The sequence below is a fragment of the Mesoplodon mirus genome, assembly GCF_964341445.2.
Source record: "Mesoplodon mirus genome assembly, chromosome: 18".
Classification (NCBI taxonomy): Eukaryota; Metazoa; Chordata; class Mammalia; order Artiodactyla; family Ziphiidae; genus Mesoplodon; species Mesoplodon mirus.
The window spans coordinates 61898658-61921547 of NC_138994.1; the positions used below are offsets into that span (position 1 = coordinate 61898658).

The 22890-nt window shown below is 40.6% G+C and overlaps 1 protein-coding gene across 2 annotated transcripts; it reads left to right on the forward strand.

Annotated features, from left to right (window-relative positions):
• Positions 1-21: 21 nt before the first annotated feature.
• TUBD1 (tubulin delta 1) lies at positions 22-22671 on the forward strand. 2 transcript variants are annotated; one of them, XM_082603208.1, is made up of 9 exons: positions 22-156; positions 982-1197; positions 2795-2942; positions 4162-4378; positions 5105-5336; positions 10561-10725; positions 17241-17381; positions 18968-19151; positions 21359-22671. In XM_082603208.1, exons 2-9 carry the CDS (start codon positions 1026-1028, stop codon positions 21465-21467), a joined length of 1368 nt encoding a protein of 455 aa, XP_082459334.1. In that variant the 5' UTR covers positions 22-156; positions 982-1025; the 3' UTR covers positions 21468-22671. The 2 variants fall into 2 exon arrangements, with proteins under 2 accessions (XP_082459334.1, XP_082459335.1); XM_082603209.1 differs by lacking the exon at positions 10561-10725 and having other exon boundaries at positions 24-156.
• Positions 22672-22890: the final 219 nt, after the last annotated feature.

The window sequence follows — 22890 nt, forward strand, 5'->3', positions numbered from 1 at the left end:
AAAATAAAAAAAACCCACAACAAATCTCGTCGTCTTTGGAACATGCGCATTCGTTCTCTGTAATTTTTTTGGTATTGAAAGTGAGCATGCGCATAATGAGAAGGTTGCCACTCTGAAGTTTGAACCGGACAGAAACGGCTGATCCTGGGGCTGTCAGTGAGTGGGGTTAATGGGGAACTCCTGAGGCGGTGTAGAAAGGGAGAACTTGGCTTTGCTATTTACTAGTGCAGTGGTCTTGCGAAAGTCGCATAACCTTTCAGAGCCTCAGTTTCCTTCTCTGTAAATTGAAAATAACGATACCTGTTTTTGCAAGGTTGTTTGATAATTGTTAAGTAAAGAGTCTGGCTTACAAGCCACGGCTCTTTCCAGTGCTGCACAGACCCGGTGTGAGGTCGTTACCAAAAATTGTCTCTTTTCAGTGTTAAAAGTAGTGGATACTTCCTCTAATATTTCATCTGGTCTTTTTTCCCCCAAGCTTCGTCTTCCTTGCTGTCCTATCTGAGCTAAATACAAAGACTTTCTTGTGTTACTGTAGTTACCAGAACAGAAAGGCGATTGGTGGAGAAAGTCATTATTTTGAAGAGAGAAAATTAATGTTAATTAAATGTGCTACTGTTGAGCTCACTTCTGCATTCCCTCTGTCCCTGTGGTGTGAAGTGTACACTACGAATTCCTTTAACCAGAATCTGTTTTGTTTTGTTTGTTTTAAATGCATGCTTAGGAAGACAGCGATTACAAATGAGATTTTGGAAACTACTGAGCTGTGTATGAATGGTTTTGGGTACAGTAATCCTGATTCCCGAAACCAACTTCCTTGAATGATTGGCTCCTTAGACAACGTAGCTATTGTGTCTATAACACCATAGACATATATAGTACTTACAAATTATATTTTTAGTGATGTATATTCACATATATGGCATTTTATTTGTTCTTTATTGGTAATGTAGTGGCTCTCAAAGACTATTTTTTCTATTACAGGTTGCTCACTGTTTTGAGGGAGTAAGCCTGGTTTGTGTCTCAGCATGTCAATAGTAACAGTGCAGCTTGGTCAATGTGGCAATCAGATTGGTTTTGAAGTGTTTGATGCTTTATTTAGTGACTCACACTGTTCCCAGGGACTCTGCTCTAAAAGGGAGAATGAGGCATATCAAGCATCTTGCAAAGAAAGATTCTTCAGTGAGGAGGAAAATGGAGGTATGTGTGGTCCACAGACCTCTCCTTTACTCTGACATAACCAGCCTCTTCAAGGCCAGGCCCTCCACATGGTGTCTGAACCCCATCCCCTTCCATCTTACTACAGAATGACTTTGCTCTCAGCCCTTTGTTTCTATGTTAACGTTTGCCTCTCCAGTGACATCTTCTCCTCAGCACATGAGCGTGCTCAGATCATGCCAATCTAAAACCAACCAAACAAACAAAACTTAGCTCTTGACTATAGCTTTTTTCCTTCCTCATCTCTTTGCCTTCTCATCTAAGATTCTCAAAGGAGAACCCTCTTTAACCAACTGTAATCCTACTTCTGATCTACAATACCACTGAAGCTGTTCTATGAAAAATTCCCAATGATCTCCTAATTCCTAGAGCCAGTAACTGTTTTTCTTTTCTTAATTCACTTAACTTCTCTACCGGATTTGATAACATTAACTATAAAACTCCCTCCTTGAAACTCCTTCTGCTTAGGCTCTGAACTTTTCTTCTCCAGTGGTTGCGTCTCACCCTCTCTTCTGTCCTCACTTGTATAGTTCTCTCTGGGCAATTTCAGTGACTCACAAATTTTGCTACATCTTTTTTACTAGTGACTCTCAAAATCTCTAGCCTAGCATCTCTTCCAAGCTGCAGACCGATTAGTGAACATCACCTGCGTCTCTCATGTGTCCCTCAGACTCAACATCTCCATACCCGAGGGCATTCATTATTTTTCCTTTAAAACTTTGCTCTGACTGCCCACATACCATCAAACATCAAGATCTGCTCAGTGTACCTCCTACACATCTCTTGAAACTCTTCTCCCTTTTCCATCTTCACTGTCGTTGCCTTAGTTCTGGCTCTTGTCCTTTCTCACCTGGACTGTTTCAAGACAATCCTCCTGAGTTTTCCTGCCTGGTCTCTTGTGTTTATCACATCTGTCCTCCACACTACTGTATTAAAAAAGACATCTGACTATTCCTCCCCTGCTTGAACATTTTCAGTGGTTTCTCGTTGCCTAAAAAGTAAATTTCAAGGTTTTTAGCATTGCATACAAGGACTTCCAAGATCTGAGCCCTGCCTGCTTTCTCTCCCCATCCATCACTTCTTACACCCCCTCTTTCTCCATCTTCTGCTTCAATAATCCTGAGATGCTTTTTGTGCCCTTGGTATTTTTATACCTCTGAATAAAAATACTACTCTGTTAGTGTGGATTTGCTGTGGGTCATATCACGTCATACTGTGATTAAGTGTTGATGTGTTTTATCTCTCCCACTGGTCCTCCTAGGGCTGGATTGATGTTGTCTTTATCTCTGTGTTCCCAGCACAGTACATAGCACATTGTAAGCACTCAACAGATGTTTGTAGACTTGACCCAGTCATCATTTTAGCCCATGTTTATTCAACCTGCCTAGCACAATGCTAGGCATTATGACACATCTGCATATACCTGTTGCTGCCCACCTGAATTTCTAAGCAGAAGGAAAGTTCTTCCTATCCTCAATCTTTGATTTTTTTTTTTTTCGGACCTAGAAGTTTATGCTCTGAGTTAACCCAAATAAGCCATGTGCAATATTTTTCTTTTGATTTTTTTTTCCCTCTCTAGTTCCAATTGCTCGTGCTGTACTTGTTGACATGGAACCTAAAGTTATCAATCAAACACTGTCAAAGGCTGCCCATTCTGGCCGATGGAAATATGGCCAGCATTCATGCTTCTGTCAAAAACAAGGTTCTGGAAACAACTGGGCATATGGGTAAGAATAATTCCTCATGATTTTCAGTTTAGATACAGCTGCATAGTTGATTAATAGTATAGTTACAACTGCACAGTTGATACACCAAACACATAGTTTTGAAATTGCTGTTTTAAAATGTAGCGTGTGACTTCACCCAGAAGACGCTCATTCTGTCTCGTGTATGTCTATGCTTCAGGTTCAAGTAATGATGAAACCAAGGATCTCTTGCAGCAACATTTTCCACTTCTTCACTGTTGTTCTGCCAGCTAACTTATCGTCAATACAATATCTTTGTCTGGCAGGTGTTCCAGTTAATAGGAAATATGCCAAGGCCGTAGTATTGCCTAGGGTTCTTTGGAAAATTCCAATGCCTAGGGTTCACTTCCAGAAATTCTGCCTTAATTGGTTTGGGATGAAGTCTGAATGTTGGGATTTTTCAAAGCTTCCCTAGGTGATTCTAATGTGCAGCAAAGTTAGAACCACTGCTTTAGGAGTATTGTTATGAATACTGAATATTATGTTGTACCATAAACTTGCAGAACTACCTGGTAATTGAAGTCTCCAGCCAAAGGAATGGACTATAAAAGAGAATTTTCTACTCTCAGTAAATTTACTCTCCTAGCAGTCCTATTCTCCTGTTGAAAATATTTAACTTGGGCTTCCCTGGTGGCACAGTGGTTGAGAGTCCGCCTGCCAATGCAGGGGACACGGGTTCGTGCCTCCGTCTGGGAAGATTCCACATGCTGCGGAGCGGTTGGGCCCATGAGCCATGGCCGCTGAGTCTGCACGTCTGGAGCCTGTGCTCCGCAACGGGAGAGGCCACAACAGTGAGAGGCCCGCATACCGAAAAAAAAAAAAATTTAACTTATGTATCTTAAATTTCGTCAATCAGGTACCTGTACCTTTCTTAAGAGTTAGTTCACGGGCTTCCCTGGTGGCGCAGTGGTTGAGAGTCCGCCTGTTGATGCCGGACACACGGGTTCGTGCCCCGGTCCAGGAAGATCCCACATGCCGCGGAGCGGCTGGGCCCGTGAGCCATGGCCACTGAGCCTGCGCGTCCGGAACCTGTGCTCCGCAACGGGAGAGGCCGCAACAGGGAGAGGCCCGCGAACCGCAATAAAAAAAAAAGGAGTTAGTTCACTTCCATAGGTTTCAAAAGCCTTTGCTATCCTATATCTTTCTCTGCATTCCATCTCTGGTTAAATTGAAAGGTGTTTGTTTCTTTTGCATTGCATAGATACTCTGTTCATGGACCTAGGCATGAAGAATCTATAATGAACCTAATCCAGAAGGAAGTGGAGAAATGTGATTCTCTGAATGGTTTTTTCATCATAATGAGTATGGCCGGAGGCACAGGATCAGGGCTAGGAGCCTTCATTACACAGAACTTACAAGATCAGTACTCAAACTCTTTGAAAATGAATCAGATTATATGGCCTTATGGAACTGGTGAGGTATGAACATGTCAATTGAAAAATTAATATTTTGTATTCTTTGCAGTTAAATGTAGGTAAAAGATTGATCTTACCCTTTCTTTGGAAATGTTAAGTTACTGTGTAAGGAATGATTATACAATATGGTACTTTAATGTACAATTCATTTAACTTTGCCAAATAAATGAGGTGTCCTTATTCATAAAAATTCCGAAGAAGACAATTGTGCATCTTCTCTCAGAAACCCATTCCTGGTTCAGTCCCTCTGGCTACAGCATGTAAAGCAGGGACCTTGGCCTCATCGTGCCGTTGCCAACCTTCAAAGAATTTTCATTTCTTTCCATTGAAAGGAAATTTCTGTATAGGCCAATTTCCTATTGATCACCCTAGTAGGAGAAATAATAAAACAGAGGTGAAATAAGTCAGTATAGGAAATGATGTAGGAAGAAAGTGTGATAGTAATAGTTATCATTTATTGAGCCCTTACTCTACACAGGGCACTGTTCTTAAGTGCTTTACTTGCATTCTATCATTAATCTTTACAACTCTAGGAGGCTGGTATAATTATTTTCCCCATTTTACAAACGAGGAAACTGAGGCATAGAGAGATTAAATAACTTGTCAAAGACCTTATAGCTAGAAAGTGAAAGAGCCAGGATTTGAACCTAGGCAGGATGCCCTTAGAGTCTACCCTCTTAACCACTGTACTCTCCTGCCTTTCTTATCTTTGACCTTTTTTTCCTCCAGGTTATTGTTCAGAACTACAACTCCATTTTGACACTTTCTCACTTGTACCGATCTTCAGATGCCCTCCTTGTTCATGAGAATGATGCTGTTCATAAGATCTGTGCGAAACTGATGAATATCAAGCAGATCTCCTTCCGTGATATAAATCAAGTCCTCGCACATCAGCTGGGAAGTGTGTTCCAGCCTACTTACTCTGGGGAAGGCTCATTTCACTACAGAAGAAATCCACTAGGTATTTGTCCTCCTGTGTGTTATTTGTAGAGAAGTCTGATGTTCTCAAAGTCTGAAAGTTGTTCTTCTATGGCTCCTCCTCTCCGCCTAAAGATTTACTCAGGTCTCCCTCATTTCGAAAACCTTCCCAAAGAGCAGCTTAGCTTTATTGAATTTGTTTCAATATGGCTTCTGTTTTATGTTTTGGTTTTTTGGCTGTGAGGCATCTGGGATCTTAGCTCCCCAACCAGGAATCAAATCCATACCCCCTGCATTGGAGGGCAAAGTCTTAACCACTGGACCGCCAGGGAAATCCCCCTTTTTTTGTTCTTTAAAAATAACTTTGAGATATAATTCACATACCATACAACTCACCCATCTAAAGTGTACAATTCAGTGTTTTCTAGCATATTCACAAAGTTGCACAACCATCATTTTCATCACTCCGTAAAGAAGTGATTTTTTTTTTTTTTTTTTTTGCAGTACGCGGGCCTCTCACTGTTGTGGCCTCTCCCGTTGTGGAGCACAGGCTCCGGACACGCAGGCTCAGCGGCCATGGCTCACGGGCCCAGCCGCTCCGCGGCATGTGGGATCTTCCCGGACCGGGGCACGAACCCGTGTCCCCTGCATCGGCACGCGGACTCCCAACCACTGCACCAACAGGGAAGCCCTAAGAAGTGATTCTTTTGTCAGGTTATTTGTCAAGTGGTGCTTTATCAGTTCAAATCATCTAGATGCAAAGGGCTCCGTAATCTATACCCCCAGTCCTACTCTCTTTCCCAAATAGTTGCCTATCCCAGTTTTCTTAGTTGCCATCTGCTTCGTCAGATTTAGCACATTCTGAATGGATTCATCATTTTTTTCCCTGTCTTCACTCCCCAGCCCCCTCTTCCTCAATTCCTGTCACCTGGATCTCTCCCACTGTCCTCGTATCTCATCAGTATGCTCAGACCCGTTGGTGCCATCTCTGCCAGCTGTCTGCACTCTTCCCTACTTCCCTCTCTCTGATATTGGTTCACTTGGTCAGTATCTCTCAACTAATATTGCATACTCCCCCTGAATACAACGTTCTCTTTATTCTTCTCTCCCTTTCTCTCCTTTTTTTTTCATGAAAACCGAAGCTCACATCTACGTGGACATTCCTGGCTTAAGGTGGTCCTATTCCTGCTTTCCTTCCTGTTGCCTGCTCCTTCCCCCTGCAGTCAATCCATCTTGCACACTGGCCCCAAATGAGCCTCCCCAGGGCACAGATCTAATCCTGTACTTTACTTAACCCTCATTCTATGGCTCATGCATTACCTGCCAGATTTGTCCTAATTCCTTATGCCCTGAATCCTAACTTCCCGTTTTCATCGCCTTCTGCTGCCTCTGTATAGATTTCCCCGCCTACTTTTCATCCTGTCTCCACTTTTTTCTTCAGTCTGGTACTTCCCTGCCTTGGTCCCTTTGCTCAGTGTTCCTTCTTCTTAGAAATCACTTCCTCCTTCCCTTCGTCACCTCTACTGAAACCTTACTCTTCCTGTAGGGTCCAATTCAAGGGATAAATTTTCCATAAAGCTTTCCTGCTGAGACCTTTACCTAAAGTAACCCTTTTTCTCTGAACTCCTGTGGCATTCTGTATCTCTTTTATGTCACTGAATGTTTTTTGCCTTTATTATTTCTTTAAGTGTGTTTGCTTATCTTTAAAAGTAACACACACACATTTATTCAAGGAGTACAAAAGAATATGCAATCAAACGTAAGTCTCCCTCTGGCCCCTTCCCAGATGCTGCACCATGTGTTTCCTTAGAGGATCTGTCATATGCATGTTTTATAGTCCCTACTAATTTGCAGCTTCCCTGGGGACATGTGTCTTGTTCATGTCTCTGCATTCCACAGTACTTACCATATTGCACATCTGTTCACTCAACCAGTATTTATTGGCTTCCTGCTATGTGCCAGGCACTATGCTACATGTTGGGGATCCAGTGGGGAACCAATGCAGACATTGTGTTCATATTAAACAAATAATTACACTAAGAACATATAATTAAAAACTGAGTTAAATGCTCTGAAGGAAAGGAATACAGATCCAAGAGAATGGGTCATGAAGGAACCAGACTTAGGCTGACGAGGCAAAAGAAGGCTGCCCTGAGGAAGTAACACTTGAGCAAAAAGCTGGATGAAGACTTGGAGTTGACTAAGCAAAGGGAGGGAGAAGGGAGTAGCATGTTGGGGGAATAGCATGTGCAAAGACCCTACGGCAGAAGGAAGCATGGCCCTTTCGGAAGAGAGAAATCCAGTGTCACTGGAGCACAGAGAATGGTGTGGGGGATGATTGAAACCTGAGGCTAGAGCGGTGAGCAGGGGCCGACCTTGCAGGTCCTTGTAAGCCATTTAAAGGCCTCCTCATTAATCTCAGAGCAGGGGAAAGCCACTGAAGGATTTTAAGGAGGTCGTTGGCATAATCACCTTTATTTTTGAAAACTCCATTGCCTGTGGAGAGCTGGCTGGAGGTGGAGTCTGCAGGCTGGTCCAGTTGTTCCTTGGGGAGATGGTGATGAACTCTGTGAACTGCCCTCAGAAAATCCAAGCCATCAGTTCCATGGGAGCTCTCTTGACTCCCACTACCATGTACAAACTAGAGGGCACTGGGTCCACATTTGCCCTTCACCTTGTGTCACGGTGGGAGAAGTATCCTGCTTCTATCAAAGGCCAGCCTCTCGCTTGGATTCTGGGTCCCATTCCCTCTCTCTTCTCAGGGACTTAATTCCTCACTCATCTCTCATCCTCACGTCATTAACCCTCTTTCCTGGGTCACTGCCTTTACAACGGCTCTCTGGCATCTTTCACACCGAAGAAGCCCTCCCTTGACATCACCTCTCGTGATTTCCCCACTTATCTGTCATTCTTTAGAACAACTGTCCTCAAAGGGGCCTCCATTCTCCCTGTCCTCATTTCTACACCATCTATTCACTCTTCAACCCACTCTGATCTAGTTTCTCTTCCATCACTTTTCTAAAACTGCTTTTCTTAATAGGTCACAAGCATGTTCACACTGTCAAATTCACTGGACCGTTCACGGTCCTTATTTTATCTCAGAATTTGGAATGGCCGATGCCTTGTCTTCCGAGTCTCCTCTTCGTCTTTTGTGACAGCCCCTCTCCTGATTTCCCTCCTTATCTCAACGACTACTCCTTTTATTCCCGTTTTCTTCCTCCTTCTTTGGCTCCTCCTTTTCCTAAGCTCTAAATGCTGGTCTTGATCCCTCTCCGAAGGTGACTGACCCAGTCCCATGGCTTTCAACACCATTTGTATTCTCCAGCTGGCCAGTTTCTCTCAACTCTGACCAATTCCCTAAGCTCTAGATTTCTATATCCAGCAGCCTTCCCAACATCTATGTGTACACATTTCATGGTCGTCCCAAACATAATGTGTCTAAAATAGATCTCTTAGCTTTCCCCCAGAAGAAGCCTGTTTCCTCCTCGATCCTTCAATTGCTCAGTTTTAAAAACTTAGGTCCAGGGGTTTCCCTGGTGGCGCAGTTGTTGGGAATCTGCCTGCCAATGCAGGGGACACGGGTTCGAGCCCTGGTCTGGGAAGATCCCACATGCCACGGAGCGACTAAGCCCGTGTGCCACAACTACTGACCCACGTGCCACAACTACTGAAACCCGTGTGCCTAGAGCCCGTGCTCCGCAACGAGAGAAGCCACCACAGTGAGAGGCCCGCGCACCGCAACGAAGAGCAGCCCCCGCTCACCGCAACTAGGGCAGCAGCGAAGACCCAACACAGCCAAAAATAAATAAATAAAATAAATAAATTAAAAAAAAAACTTAGGTCCAGGGAATTGCCTGGTGGTCCAGTGGTTAGGACTCGGCACTTTCACTGCCATGGCCCGGGTTCAATCCCTGGTTGGGGAAGTAAGATCCCGCAAGCTGTGTAGGAATATGCTATAACAAGAATTCCATAGACTGACCAGCTTATAAACAACACAAGTTTACTTCTCACAGTTCTGGAGGCTGGAAAGTCCAAGATCAAGGCACTAGTAGACTCAGTGCTTGGTGAGGGCCCGCTTCCGGGTTCACAGATGGCCATCTTCTCACTGTGTTCTCACCTGGCACAAGGGACAAGAGACCTCTCTGGGGTCTCTTTTATAGAGACCTCATCTCCCAAAGGCCCCACCTCCTCCTGATGCCATCACTTGGGTGGTAAGGATTTCAGTATATGAATTTTGGGGGACACAAACTGTCAGTCCATAACAGGGTTTGACAAAGTCAAGAATGGTTGAGATGAGAGTAGGTAAACAAGAAAGCTGGGGGGGAAAGCAGATTTTAACAATTAATTTGTGCGTTAGTCCTCAGGAATTATTTGCTGACTGCTGTTTGTTTATGCACGCTATGCAATAGAATTCAGCTCTAGGTATTTTACAGAAAAGGAGTCTTATGTTTAGAGGAAACTCCATTAGTCATAGGATCAATTTGTGCAACATTTTGTAGATGTTTGTGTCAAAATTTGTTCTTAACATTAGGACGTAGGATAGGAGTTTGCACTCAACATTATTATAAAATTTAAATTTCATGTTATGGTAGAAGACTTTTCTTTCTCCTCTAGGTATTTTCTATAAATATATAAAAAATATATAAAATACATAAAATATATGACATATTAAAAAGATAAAAATATTTTAAAAGCATATAAAATAAGCTCTGAATGAAAAACAAATTAGCCTTTCTCCTTAATTCTGTTTCATTACAAATACAAGGTTCTAAAAATAGGTGTATTCCTGTGTTCAGGAGTTACTAATCCTGTCTTCTTTCCCAGTAAAGTTTGATGTTAAGAGGTTCTGATTATTATTTAACCAGATAAAATAAATAAGAGATCTAGGAAAATTTCTAAGGGACTATTTAGTGAACACTGAATGACAATAAAAGCACATTAGGTCTCATGCTTATTTTGTTTTCCTGGGGTTTAGCTAAATATTTCATTCACATTTCCAGTTTCTTAGCTAAAAAGAAATTCTCGTTTCCTTTTGGCAAAGTGTGTTTTTTTCACTCATGCTAAAATAGGTGCCAAAATCAAGCAAATATGTGGTCTTTAATAGACATCGTCTCTGAAATTGTATTTATATTTTAAAATTTAAGCAATTTTGGCCTTGGAGGAGAAGACACATTTGGTTCCCCCAAGCCATCAAATCATGGTTGTGTATGAGTCAGTGGAAACAACGTGGAATTTAAAAATTTAGTTCAGATTTTTTTTCTTTGCAGGAGACTTAATGGAGAATTTAGTTCCCCATCCAGAATTCAAGATGCTGGGTGTTCGTAACATTCCTCAGATGTCTGAGAATTCACTGGCATACAGCACATTTACTTGGGCTGGCCTCCTCAAGCATTTGAGACAGATGCTCATTTCTAATGCGAAAATGGAAGAAGGTAAAGGGTATTTTAAAAATATGCAGCCCACAAGCTGGGAAAAATGCCTGTACTGGAGTTCTCAATATAAACTGGCTTGATTCAGTTGAAATAATGGTGCCTTCTTCTGACCAGGGAGGCTCCTGCAAAAAACTCACCAGAACATCCTGGGAGGATTTCTTAATCACTTCAGTTTCATTTCTCAAAAAAATTTCAGATGATTGTGACATTTATTTTTATTTTATTTTATTTTTATCAAAGTAATATATGAACATAGTTTTTTTTTTAATCAAGTAGTCAGAACTCACTTAAGTGTCTATTTAAATCTGTCCATTGCGTTGTATGTAAATTACATCTCAATTTTTTAAAAAAAGTCAAGTAATTGTCCAGTATGGGTTTATAATGAGGAAGAGAACAGCCTATTCCACACTTCCCCGCAGCCCAGCAGAACTGCTTTCAGTGTTTTGAGATGTTTCTTCTGGAATTTGCCCCCACATTTCTAAATATCTTGCATATTCCTCTATTTGTTTTATTTTCCAGGTTTAGATATTATCAGTTGCCTTCCTAGCATGAAGTTGAGAACTGGATCTTCTTAACACCCCCTATATACACACCCACACACCTTTCCCTCCCTCCTCCCAATCTAGTTACAACATACTTTTGGGTTAGATCAGTTTTCATTGTTTGTGTTATTTTTGCTATGTAAATATTATTCATAGTTGAGCCATGTACTGTATACACAGATTACATTTTATTTCGTGTACAGTTTATTTTTTCCTCCTAGAGTCAATAGTTAAATTTATTTGGTCGGTATTCTTTGTACCTATTACAAATCTACCCCTAAACTGTTCCATAAAAATGAAATCCTTCTCAGCATGTTCAGACCTATCAGGTAATCTTATTACTTCCATTACCTGCTTGGAGATATCCCTTCTGGAGGACTTCACCCTCCTGTTCCAGTCTGCACTGGTTACTCTCCAGGTTTGATAAGCAGCCAGCACTGGCATCTCTGCCTCCTTCTTTATTCTAGCCCATTTCCTAGATTTCAAATCTTCCTCTTTCTGGGTTAATTCCCTCATATGGATAGTACCCTCCAGGAGCTTCCTAAGAAAGAGTACAGGGAAGGTAAAAATTTTAAGGCTGCAAATGTCATTATCCTACTTTTATATTTGATTGGCCAGGTATAGGATTCGAGGCTGGGAATCATTTTTACTCAGTGTCTTGGAAGCACTGCTTGATATCTTCCAGCTTCCAGTGTTACTGCTGAGAAGTCCCACTTCAATCTGATTCCTAACCCTGTTTTATTTTCTCTTGTATCTTTTAGGATTTTCTCTTTGTCTCTAGCATTCTGGAATTCCCTAGTGTGGATCTTTCATTTATCTCAGTACAATGTAAACTTTATGAGGGCAGAGATTTTTGTTTTGTTTACTGCTGTATTTTCAGAGCCTCACCGGTTTAGCCTTTCCTGAGCAGAAACCTTCTTCTCGGATGGAGGGTGGGGCACTCCCCCTAGTGCAGGAGTGGGGAAGGGTCTGGGGCTCTCACTGCTTCTCATACAGATTTTTAACTAATCCTCCTTTAGAAGCGCCTGGCCTGCTTCCAGGACCTCCACTGTGGGCAGAAATTTCAGATTTCCCCGGTTGCTAAGTCAGTAACCAGTAATTCATTTGCTTTCCAGCTTCCAAATTTTTGTTGCCATTATATTCTTTCCATTTTTTCTTGTTTATGCCTTTTAAAAAAAATCCCTGTGTTGTTAGTGAGATTTGGGGAGTAAACTGGTATGTTCAGTCTGTCACATTTAACTGGAAGTCACTACCATGTACTATTTTGGGAGCATATATTTTACCACAAATTACAGTAAGTTAGGTTTCAATACTATGAAAGTAGATTTCCTCTACATTTACTTGTAGTACCTTACAGATTTTAGATCGTAGTGCCTGAGGTTTGGAGCTAAGTAGAAAGTTCACATCTTAAGTAATGCTTCCTGAACTTTTTGGCCACAGGACCCGTTTTTCTGGCAATACCTATTATCCAGGAACACAGTGTTCCTCAGGGTACTGTAAGACGTGGTGCTCTGAGCCCTCTTAGGTCGATAAACCACAGTTTGTTTAGTCATTTTCCCATATAGGAATTTAGAGTGTCACCATTTTTTCACAGTTATAGAGTTTTGAACACTTAAATGTTTTCATATAAATATGAACATATGAATAAATATATTTATGTCACTAACCAGGTTGAAGGATATAGTTTGAAAACTCTTCATATGGTATCAGAATGCTCTATATGAAGACTGACCCCATTAAGATCACCATCAGCAGTGTATCTGTTTCTACATGTCCTAGCAACAGGAGGAATGAGTGGCCCAAGGGGGAGCAAGGCAGAAGTTACAAAGTCTCTTATGACCTAGCTTTGGAAGTCACATAGCATCATTTTGCACCATCCTTTTGGTTGTTAAGGTCAGCCCTATCCCATGGGGAGGGGACCACACAAAGGCCTGGATACCGGGTGGCAAGGATCACTGGAGTTCATCTTGGAGGCTGGCTACCATCCTCTGCCCTCTGTCCCCTAATGAATCATGTCCTCCCATTTGCAGAATGTACTTAACCCTTCCCAAGCCCCCCCAGAGTTAGCACATCAGCCTATTAGCACATTCCATTAGCACATCAGCCTAAAGTCCAGAATCTTGTCATCTAAAAGCAGGTGCAGGTGTGGATTTACATTCCTCAGGTGAGATTTCCCGGGTATAGCTCTTTAAGTACACCCCACCCCCAACAGACCATGGTGGAACAGGTGTAGGATTTTACTTATTTATTTTTAAGTTTTATTTACAACACCTTATTTTTAAAATTTATTAGTTGATTTATTTTTTCTAGTTTGGATCAATTTATTCATGTGAGGACTAGAGATTCAGAGTTCTAAGGGTGTATATAAACACACTTTAAAAAATAAAACTAGCATCACATTATATGTATTTTTTGTTCTGCAACTGTCTTTCGACATAGTATTTTGTAGCCTTCATTCCAATTCATTCATTTAGACATGTCTTATTCTTTTTAGTAGCTACATAGTTTTCTACCATATAGGAGCCCTAACTTATTATATGCACATAGATTAAAGAGTCAGGTAATTCTACGAAGCTGGTTGTTAAAACTTTCAGTCCATAACCTTCTTCTATTGTCTCCTTCCCAGAGGTAACCATTTTTCAAAACTCTTGTGCTGTTTCTTTTACTGTTTTTATCTATTGCCATTTACAGATTTTTCAGTGATTTAGGTATTACCTATTTACTTCCCACCATGGAGGGTTAGGATTTAGCTTTTTTCCAACACTGGCCCCTAAGCTCTAAAACACCCTCTAGACAGGCTCATCCTTCTGATATGGTAGTAAGTGTCATCATTGGGTTAAATCGATACTCAGCTTTACATGATCATAACCAAGTAAATGCTATTCACAGCTGAGCAACAAAATATCCTGTGATTACTTTTCCCTTCCTGTATAATTTTTTTTGTTTTCTTTGGAGTTAATAATTACCTTGTTTTCTTGTTTGCTTAGTTTTTCTATGTACCTGTCAATTATTCAACCCTGTTTCTCTACTTACCTAAATTTTTTCTTGATATACAGGCATACCTTGTTTTATTGCACTTTGCAGATACTGTGTTCTTTAACAAATTGAAGGTCTGTGGCAACCCTGCATTGAGCAAATCTATTGGCGCCATTTTTCCAGCAACATTTGCTCACTTCACGTATCTGTGTCACATTTTGGTAATCTCGCAATATTTCAAACTTTTTCCTTATTATTATATTTGTTACGGTGATCTGTGATCGGTGATCTTTGATGTTACTATTGCAAAAAGTTGCTATTGCTGAAAGTTCAGATGATGGTTAGCATTTTTTAGCCATAGAGTATTTTTTAATTAAGGTATGTACATTTCTTTTTAGACATAATGCTATTGCACAATTAATAGACTACAGTATAGTGTAAACATAACTTTTATATGCACTGGGAAGCCAAAAATATTTGTGTGACTCACTTTATTGTGATAATTTACTTTATTGCGGTGGTTGGAACCAAGCACGCAAAATATCCAAGGTTTGCCTGTATTCAAGTATTCTATCAGTTTCATCTTCTTTAAGAAATCTCCCCTAGAGCCTTCTGACCTGCTTCAATCTAGTTTTTTTTGCCCTCTCCAGCCAGTGTACATTTGTCCTTATGGATATTCTATTTGCCTGTCTGTTGTGTTGGATATTCTGCTCAGAGGGTTTACACAAAGCCCCAGTGATCTGGGGGAAGAGGAGGGAGGGGCCATGGTTTTCCTGGTTTGGTATGTTTCCTGCCCTTACCTCTGCCTGGTGTTCTCCAGACTAGAGTCTCTCAGTCATATCCTTTCCAGAAAGTAAACCTTTAGTTTTCTGCTGGGGTGGGGAAGAGGCAGTCGTCATGATAAACAGACAAGTTTAGCAACATTCCTTAAGCAGGAGTCAAAGGTAGATGTGCTTTACATGGTTGCAAAGCCAGTTTAAGAGCCAGTGACTTAGTGTTTTCATGGATTCCCTTAAGGAATGCCGCACCACCTACTTTCTGAAGGCACAGAGCACAATAATGTGAGAACACATAGGCATCATTAATGCTGAATCAAAGAGTGATAAAGTCACTGAATGTGAAAAAGTTTTAGGAAAACCTTAATCAAGTTATTTTGTTACATATATATTTTTATATATGCTCAAGAATGATATATGATTTTTAAAAATATAAACCTAATTTACTCAAAAGAACTCTTCAATAAGTGTAAACTTTAATAATCTAAGTGCATAATTTAATTCAGTTTTTTTTTCTAATCAATGGTGACTTGGATGGAAGGAAATATAATATTGTGGATTTATATCCCTTTTTTGTTACATGGATTGTAAATATTTTTGTCCATCACTTTTGTCTTTTGTATGGTATTTTTCACTATATGGAAATTTTACATTTTTATGTGAGCTAACCTGTAAATCTTCCTTTATAGATCCTGAGCCTTGCCTACCCCAAAGATATAAAAATATTCTCTATTATTTCCTAGTATTTTCATAGTTTTATATTTAATATTTAAATTTTAACCCATCTGGGATTTATTTATTTATTTTATTTATATTTATTTATTGACTGTGCCGCGCAGCATGTGGGATATTAGTTCCCCGACCAGGGATCAAACGTGCCCCCTGCAGTGGAAGCGTGGAGTATTAACTGCTGGACCCCCAGGGAAGTCCCTATTTTTGTTTTAATAAATTTATTTTATTTATTTATTTTTGGCTGCATTCGGTCTTCGTTGCTGTGTGCTCTAGTTGTGGCGAGCAGGGGCTACTCTTTCTTGCGGTGCGCCGGCTTCTCACTGCGGTGGCTTCTCTTGTTGTGGAGCACAGGCTCTAGGTGCGTGGGCTTCAGTAGTTGTGGTGCACAGGCACAGTTGCTCCGCGGCATGTGGTATCCTCCCAGATCAGGGTTCAAACCCATTTCCCATGCACTGGCAGGCAGATTCTTAACCACTGCGCCACCAGGGAAGTCCCCTCTATTTTTGTTTTTGATCATGTATATTTTGAAAAAATAAATTTATTTATTTATTTTTGGCTGCATTGGGTCTTCGTTGCTGTGCGCAGGCTTCTCATTGCAGTGGCTTCTCTTGCTGTGTAGTACAGGCTTTGGGTGCGGTGGCTTCAGTAGGTGTGGCACATGGGCTCAGTCGTTGTGGCTTGCGGGCTCTAGAGCGCAGGCTCAGTAGTTGTGGCGCACGGGCTTAGTTGCTCCGTGGCATGTGGGATCTTCCCGGACCAGGGCTCGAACCCGTGTCCCCTGCATTGGCAGGCGGATTCTCAACCACTGCAGCACCAGGGAAGCCCTCAATTTTCAATCCTATTTTTGCTTTGTGTTTCTACATCCCTTAACATTTTTCTATGTATTTTGTTTATTTGTTCATAGAGACATACAGAATGAAGTTCAGTCTTTATAGGTGGATAGTTCTATGAATTATGACACACTTAAACGGTGTAACCACCACCACAATTGAGACAGAGTATTTCCATGTTCCAAAAAGTTCCCTCACACCCCTCTGTAGACAGTCTCTTTCCTCCACTCCAAGCCCCTAGCAACTATTGATCTGAATTTTATTCCTATGGTTTTGCCTTTTCCAGAACGTCCTGTAAATGGAATCAAACAGGATGTAATCTTTTCAGTCAGGCTTGCTTCACTTAGCATCAGGCTTCTGATATTGATCCACATTGTTACGTGTGTCAGAAGTTACTTTTGTAGAATTGCATCCTTTGCACCTACCACCGTCCTTTAATATTCGATGAAGAATATTTCATGCCTTTCTCAGGACTGAGTAGTTTGAATCACTTTAGGTCAACGAGATAAGAATGTTTAAATTTTTGGAAGAACCCCACCCTGCCACAACTTTTACTTATCAAATGGAAATTTATATAAAATACACACACTATAATATATCTTTCTCTTCTTGTTCAAGGCGATTTATAAAATCTCTTGATCTTTTTTTTCTTTTGGTAGGTATTGATTGGCAGGTACGGCCTCCTTTATCAGGACTTCCTACACTTGGTAAAATGTCTCTCAACAAGGAGTTTCATTTTAACACTTCCATTGCTAACTTGGTCATCCTTCGTGGGAAAGATGTACATAGTGCGGAGCTGGGTAAGCAAAGTTAAGGTGAAAATTAAGATGTACATTTTGCACATGTACATGGTACGCATGGTAAAAAAAAAAAAAAAGAAGAAGAAAAGAGAAAGAAAAAAAAGAAGTCCCTGAATTTATTCTTAAAGAAAGGAAAATAATAACTCCATATTTTAGTAACAAAATGTAACCATGGTATCAGTAAGTGTGTGACTGGATACCAGAATAGATGTGGTGTGAACAAGAGGACAAGTTTAATTCTTTCTTCCCGAATCTGGGTGATGTGTCGTCCTCACCTTGTGGCTCTGTCCTTAGTGCAAGACATCTGTTTGAACTTCAGCCATCACATCACATAGGAAGGGCTTCCCTGGTGGCGCAGTGGTTGAGAGTCCGCCTGCCGATGCAGGGGACACGGGTTCGTGCCCCGATCCGGGAAGATACCACATGCTGCGGAACGGCTGGGCCCGTGAGCCATGGCTGCTGAGCCTGCGCGTCCAGAGCCTGTGCTCCGCAACGGGAGAGGCCACAACAGTGAGAGGCCCGCGTACCACAAAAACAAAATCACATAGGAATAAGCAAAGAAGGGCAGGCCTGGTCCTCTAGGGTCACACACCACACTTGTGTTTATGTCCCTTTGACTGGGACTGAGTCATGTGCCACATCTAGCTGCAGGGGTGGCTGTGAGCCCACTTAAAATGTGGTGGTTCTGTTACTAAAGAAGAAGGGGAGAACAGGGATCGCAGGACAACGAATGGTCTCTGTGACAAGCGTTGGTACAACACTTTCAGGAGGTTGAAAGAGCAGTACTCTTCTTAGCTTTCTTCGTGTTTCTATGGCAAGTCTCTGGGATTATATTAGCCTTGTCTGATGATTCCAGCAGCATCCAATTGGCTGCTTCTAGCTGTGATATAAAGAAAATCAATCTCATCCCTGTAATACCTCTTAAATAAAAAATGAGTAATAATTGAAAAGAGATCAAGTCAATCAGATGGTGTACTTTCTTCATATTCTTCATTTTAGATTTTAAAATGAGAAAATTAATAAAAGGATATAAAAGTAATCTAACCTCCAAAAATTTACCCACAGCAAATGATGCAGGTACACAGAGGTGTTCTTGCAAAGATATTCATTGCAACATCTTTCACACTAACAGAAATGTGGGAACGACCTAAATGCCCAACAGTAGGAAATGTGTTAAAGAAATTATGGTATATTCATAGAAGCTTTTTAAAATATGAGTGATATTTACTGACAAAGAAAAGAGGTTTACAACATATTGGTGAATGAAAAATGCATATTACATAGGGCATGTATGTAAAATTATAGTACAAAAGAGGGTCAGGAGACTGTTCATAGTCTGTCTCTGGGTGGTAGCATTTCAGCTGTTCAGTTGACTTTAAAATTTTCTTCTTAATAAATACTTTTCTGAATGGTGTGAATTTTTTTTTTATGATGAATATGGATCATTTATCCAAAAGCAATATAAAGCTAGTTTCAAAGAGCAAAACAAAGGATTTCTGGTGAAATGGATATGAAAATATGTTTATTAATCTGTTTCAAAAACTGATGATTTATGATGTAAACAGTGCCTTGTTATTTTACCCTAGGAACATTTAAAGATCCAGCTCTCTATACTTCCTGGTTAGAGCCTGTTCATGCTTTCAGTGTGTGGAAAACCCAGCGAGCCTTTAGCAAATATGAGAAGTCTGCAGCGTTGGTCAGCAATAGCCAGTTCTTAGTAAAACCACTTGATATGATTGTGGGCAAAGCATGGAATATGTTTGCTTCAAAGTAAGTAAAAAACAAATCTACAAACCTTTCCTAACCTTAAGCAGATAATATAATGTTAAAACACTAGGCAGGATCTGGAGTGTCTTAGTCTGTTTGGGCTGCTATAATATAGCATAGACTGGGTCGCTTATAAACCACAGAAATTTCTTGTGTTTCTCGAGGCTAGCATGTCCACGATCAAGGTACCGGCAGATTCAATGTCCAGTGAAGACCAACTTCCTGGTTCATAGGTGGTGTCTTTTTGCTGTGTCCTCAAATGGCAGAGGGGCAAAGGAGCTTTCATGGGCCTCTAATCCCATTCATGAGGGCTCCACTGTCATGACCTAATCACATCCCAAAGGCCTTACCTCCTAATATCATCACCTTGGGAGTTAGGATTTCAACATATGAATTTTGGGGGAACACAAACATTCAATCTATAGCATGGAGTAAGTACTTTGTAGGTATGAAACTTTGGGCACATTACTTCAGGTTTCATTTCCTTTTCTGTACAATGGATCCAAAAGAGAGGATATATGTGGTGAGGATTAAATGAGATGATAATGTAAAAAACACCTAGTACAGTGCGTGACTAGTAAATGCTCAATAATTGTTCCATAGTATTATTGTTGTTGTTGACTAAACGAGTAGTTTCTTTTTTTTTTTTGTGGTACGCAGGCCTCTCACTGTTGTGGCCTCTCCCGCTGGGGAGCGCAGGCTCAGCAGCCATGGCTCACGGGCCTAGCCGCTCCGTGGCATGTGGGATCTTCCCGGACAGGGGCACGAACCTGTGTCCCCTGCATCAGCAGGCAGACTCTCAACCACTGCACCACCAGGGAAGCCCGAGTAGTTTCTTTTTTAAAAATATTTATTTATTTGGTTGCACCAGGTCTTAGTTGTGACTCCAGGCCTCCTTTAGTTGCAGCTTGCTGGCTTCTTAGTTGTAGCACGTGGGCTCCTTAGTTGCAGCAGGTGGGCTTCTTAGTTGTGGCTCACCAGCTCCTTAGTTGAGGTCCACAGGCTCCTTAGTTATGGCATGGGAACTCTTAGTTGCGGCATGCATGTGGGATCTAGTTCCCTGACCAGGGATCGAACCCAGGCCCCCTGCTTTGAGAGCATGGAGTCTCATCCACTGCGCCACCAGGGAAGTCCCTAAATGAGTAGTTTCTAAATGAAATGAAAGTCAAGTAGAAATTTCACTATAAGGCAAGCACAGTAAGATAGTTTGCCAAAATAAGATCCTTGAGAATGGAAGAGATCCTGATCTTGCTCAGTAAGAAATATTGCAAGTTCAACTCCACTTGGTACTAAGAAATGTCTACTTGATTACTGAGAAATGTGTTATCCGGTTCCCTGACCTCTGCCACAATTACTTAATGTTAAAGCAGAATTTCTCAAATGATTGGGTAAGCCTGTACTTTGATTAGCTAGAATTCCCAAGGGCCCCCCATCCTGCACATGGCCATTCCATAAACCCCTGCTCCTCAGGACTGTGAACTCTGTGTCCTTTGTTCGTATAGTTCTCGTCCCACTCTCATTAAATGGTAGCAGCTATTATTTCATCAATTTAGTTCATCTCTGCCCTTGATATTCTTTTTAACATGATTTCTCCTGCCTCAGAACATTTTGGGGGACTGGAGGTATTAAGAGGATCACCTGGCACTAGTGAAAATTAAGTGTTGTCTGAAAAACACTTGGGAGGCTTCACTTCATTCCTAGAACTGGATCAGTGCGTTTCTACAGTTTCACGCCTTAGATAAAACTTTTCAGGCACTTCTTAAGAGTTTATATTGAACACAGTCATCTCCTGTAGGGTGTTGAATATGTGCCGGGTAGACAGCCAAATCTGAACATGCTTCTTTTTCCTATGTGCTGCTTCTTTTTTTTTGGCCATGCCGAGCGGCTTGCAGGATCTTAGTTCCCCGACCAGGGATTGAATCCGGGCCCTGGCTGTGAAAGCACCAAGTCCTAACCACGGGACCACCAGGGAATTCCCCTCCTATGTGCTTCTTATTGTCACTCTCTTGGACACTAAATAGACAGGGAGCTTGACACAAACTCTGAGAGTTTGCTAACCTTTGGAGTAAACACTGAAGCAAAGGTAAGACTTTTAAGAGAGTCTGCCATCTTCAAATGTTCATGAGCCAGGAAAGGTCTATTTATTATTTGATTTTGAGTTATTCGTTTGCCTGAGATTTTTATTTCATATTTTCTGTTTCTTTCACCAGAGCCTACATTCATCAGTACACAAAATTCGGAATTGAAGAAGAGGATTTTTTGGACAGTTTCACATTGTTAGAACAGGTTATTGCTAGTTACTGTAACCTCGGATTTTGAACAAAGGGGAAAAATGACCTTAAGTCATTTTTGGACTAAAATACTTGCAATACTACTTTCTCCGTAAGGTTTTTCAAATTCCTATCCGCTAATGTAACAAGGTTGAATGTTGATTCCTTCTTCATACTATAGCCACAGAAAAGGAGAAAAACCTTTCATGTTTTCAATGAAAACATCTACTTGAAATTTCCCTTTGTAAGAAAAAATATTGGTACTTCTTTAAAGAACTTTGGGAATACTTTGCTGAAATGTTAGAACTCTAGAACTATCAGAAAAGAAAACTTCCCTCTTTATTCCAAAAAGCATTCACTAAATATGAGCTAAACTTTCATAGCACAATTTTAAGCTAAGAAATTGCAATTCTGTATTTAAATATATTCATCTTTGAAGTGAATGTTTTGAACCATAAGAGGGAGCTGTTGTCAAAAGCTACAGGGTGAACATCTATTTTTGAATATTTTATTCTAAAACGGTAAGATTTTCCACTTTAAGCAGCTATTTAAAAATAAATGTCAGGACTTTGTTAATAAATATATATCATGCTTAAATACAAAAGTAAATAAGCAAATGTTTCCTTTGTTTGCTGTTCTTAAATTTTCTGGGCATCAGAAAATTGGGTTTTTCTTTTAGATCTTAGAATGCCAGAGCAGAAACTGATTTTATTCAACCAGTGCTTTAAAATTACTTACAGGTATTTAGCTGGTGTGGAAGATGTTTATATTCTTTTCAGTAAAAGGGGTAAGAGCTTTCACCAAAATTTCACTAAGTTGAGAAAATTATCACCAAGGAAATATTGTCCTAGATGAAACTGACACATACAGATGTTGGTTTCATTCAGAAGGACAGAACACATTTGGAAATTTGCAACTGAGTTTGAGGGGAATGGTGTAGTTTAATAAAACACATCACATGCAATGTATTAACAAATGTAAAATGGCAAACAAATAGGAACATTTTGCCCTTTCTGCCAAATCTACCAGTGGTTTCTTCCTTTTCTTTCCATATGGAAATGATTACCTTTTTGCTGTTTTTCTTATCAACTGTTGCTATGATTTAAAATACTGAACCATATCTTATTTCTAAGGAATGTAAAAAGTGGTCTGTTCAACTGCTAAAAGGCACACCCACTGCTGTATTTTGTTAAGCCAAGAATACTAGAAAATAATGAGATCGTAATTTTTACAAAATAAAGTTAAAAGTAATAGTTTAGCATTGCAGAGATCCAAAGACTGAAACAATTTCCCGAACTAAACCAGCATTAATGAAGATCTGTAACCAAATTACCTCACTAGGGGGTAGGCTGATTCTGAGGAACTTTGCTGCAAGTTAAGCTTCAAGAAAGTCATAAGTTGAAATCATTTTATATTTGAGAAAAGCATGCATGAGGTACCAAATGGGACAAATATGTTTCTAATTTGGCAAC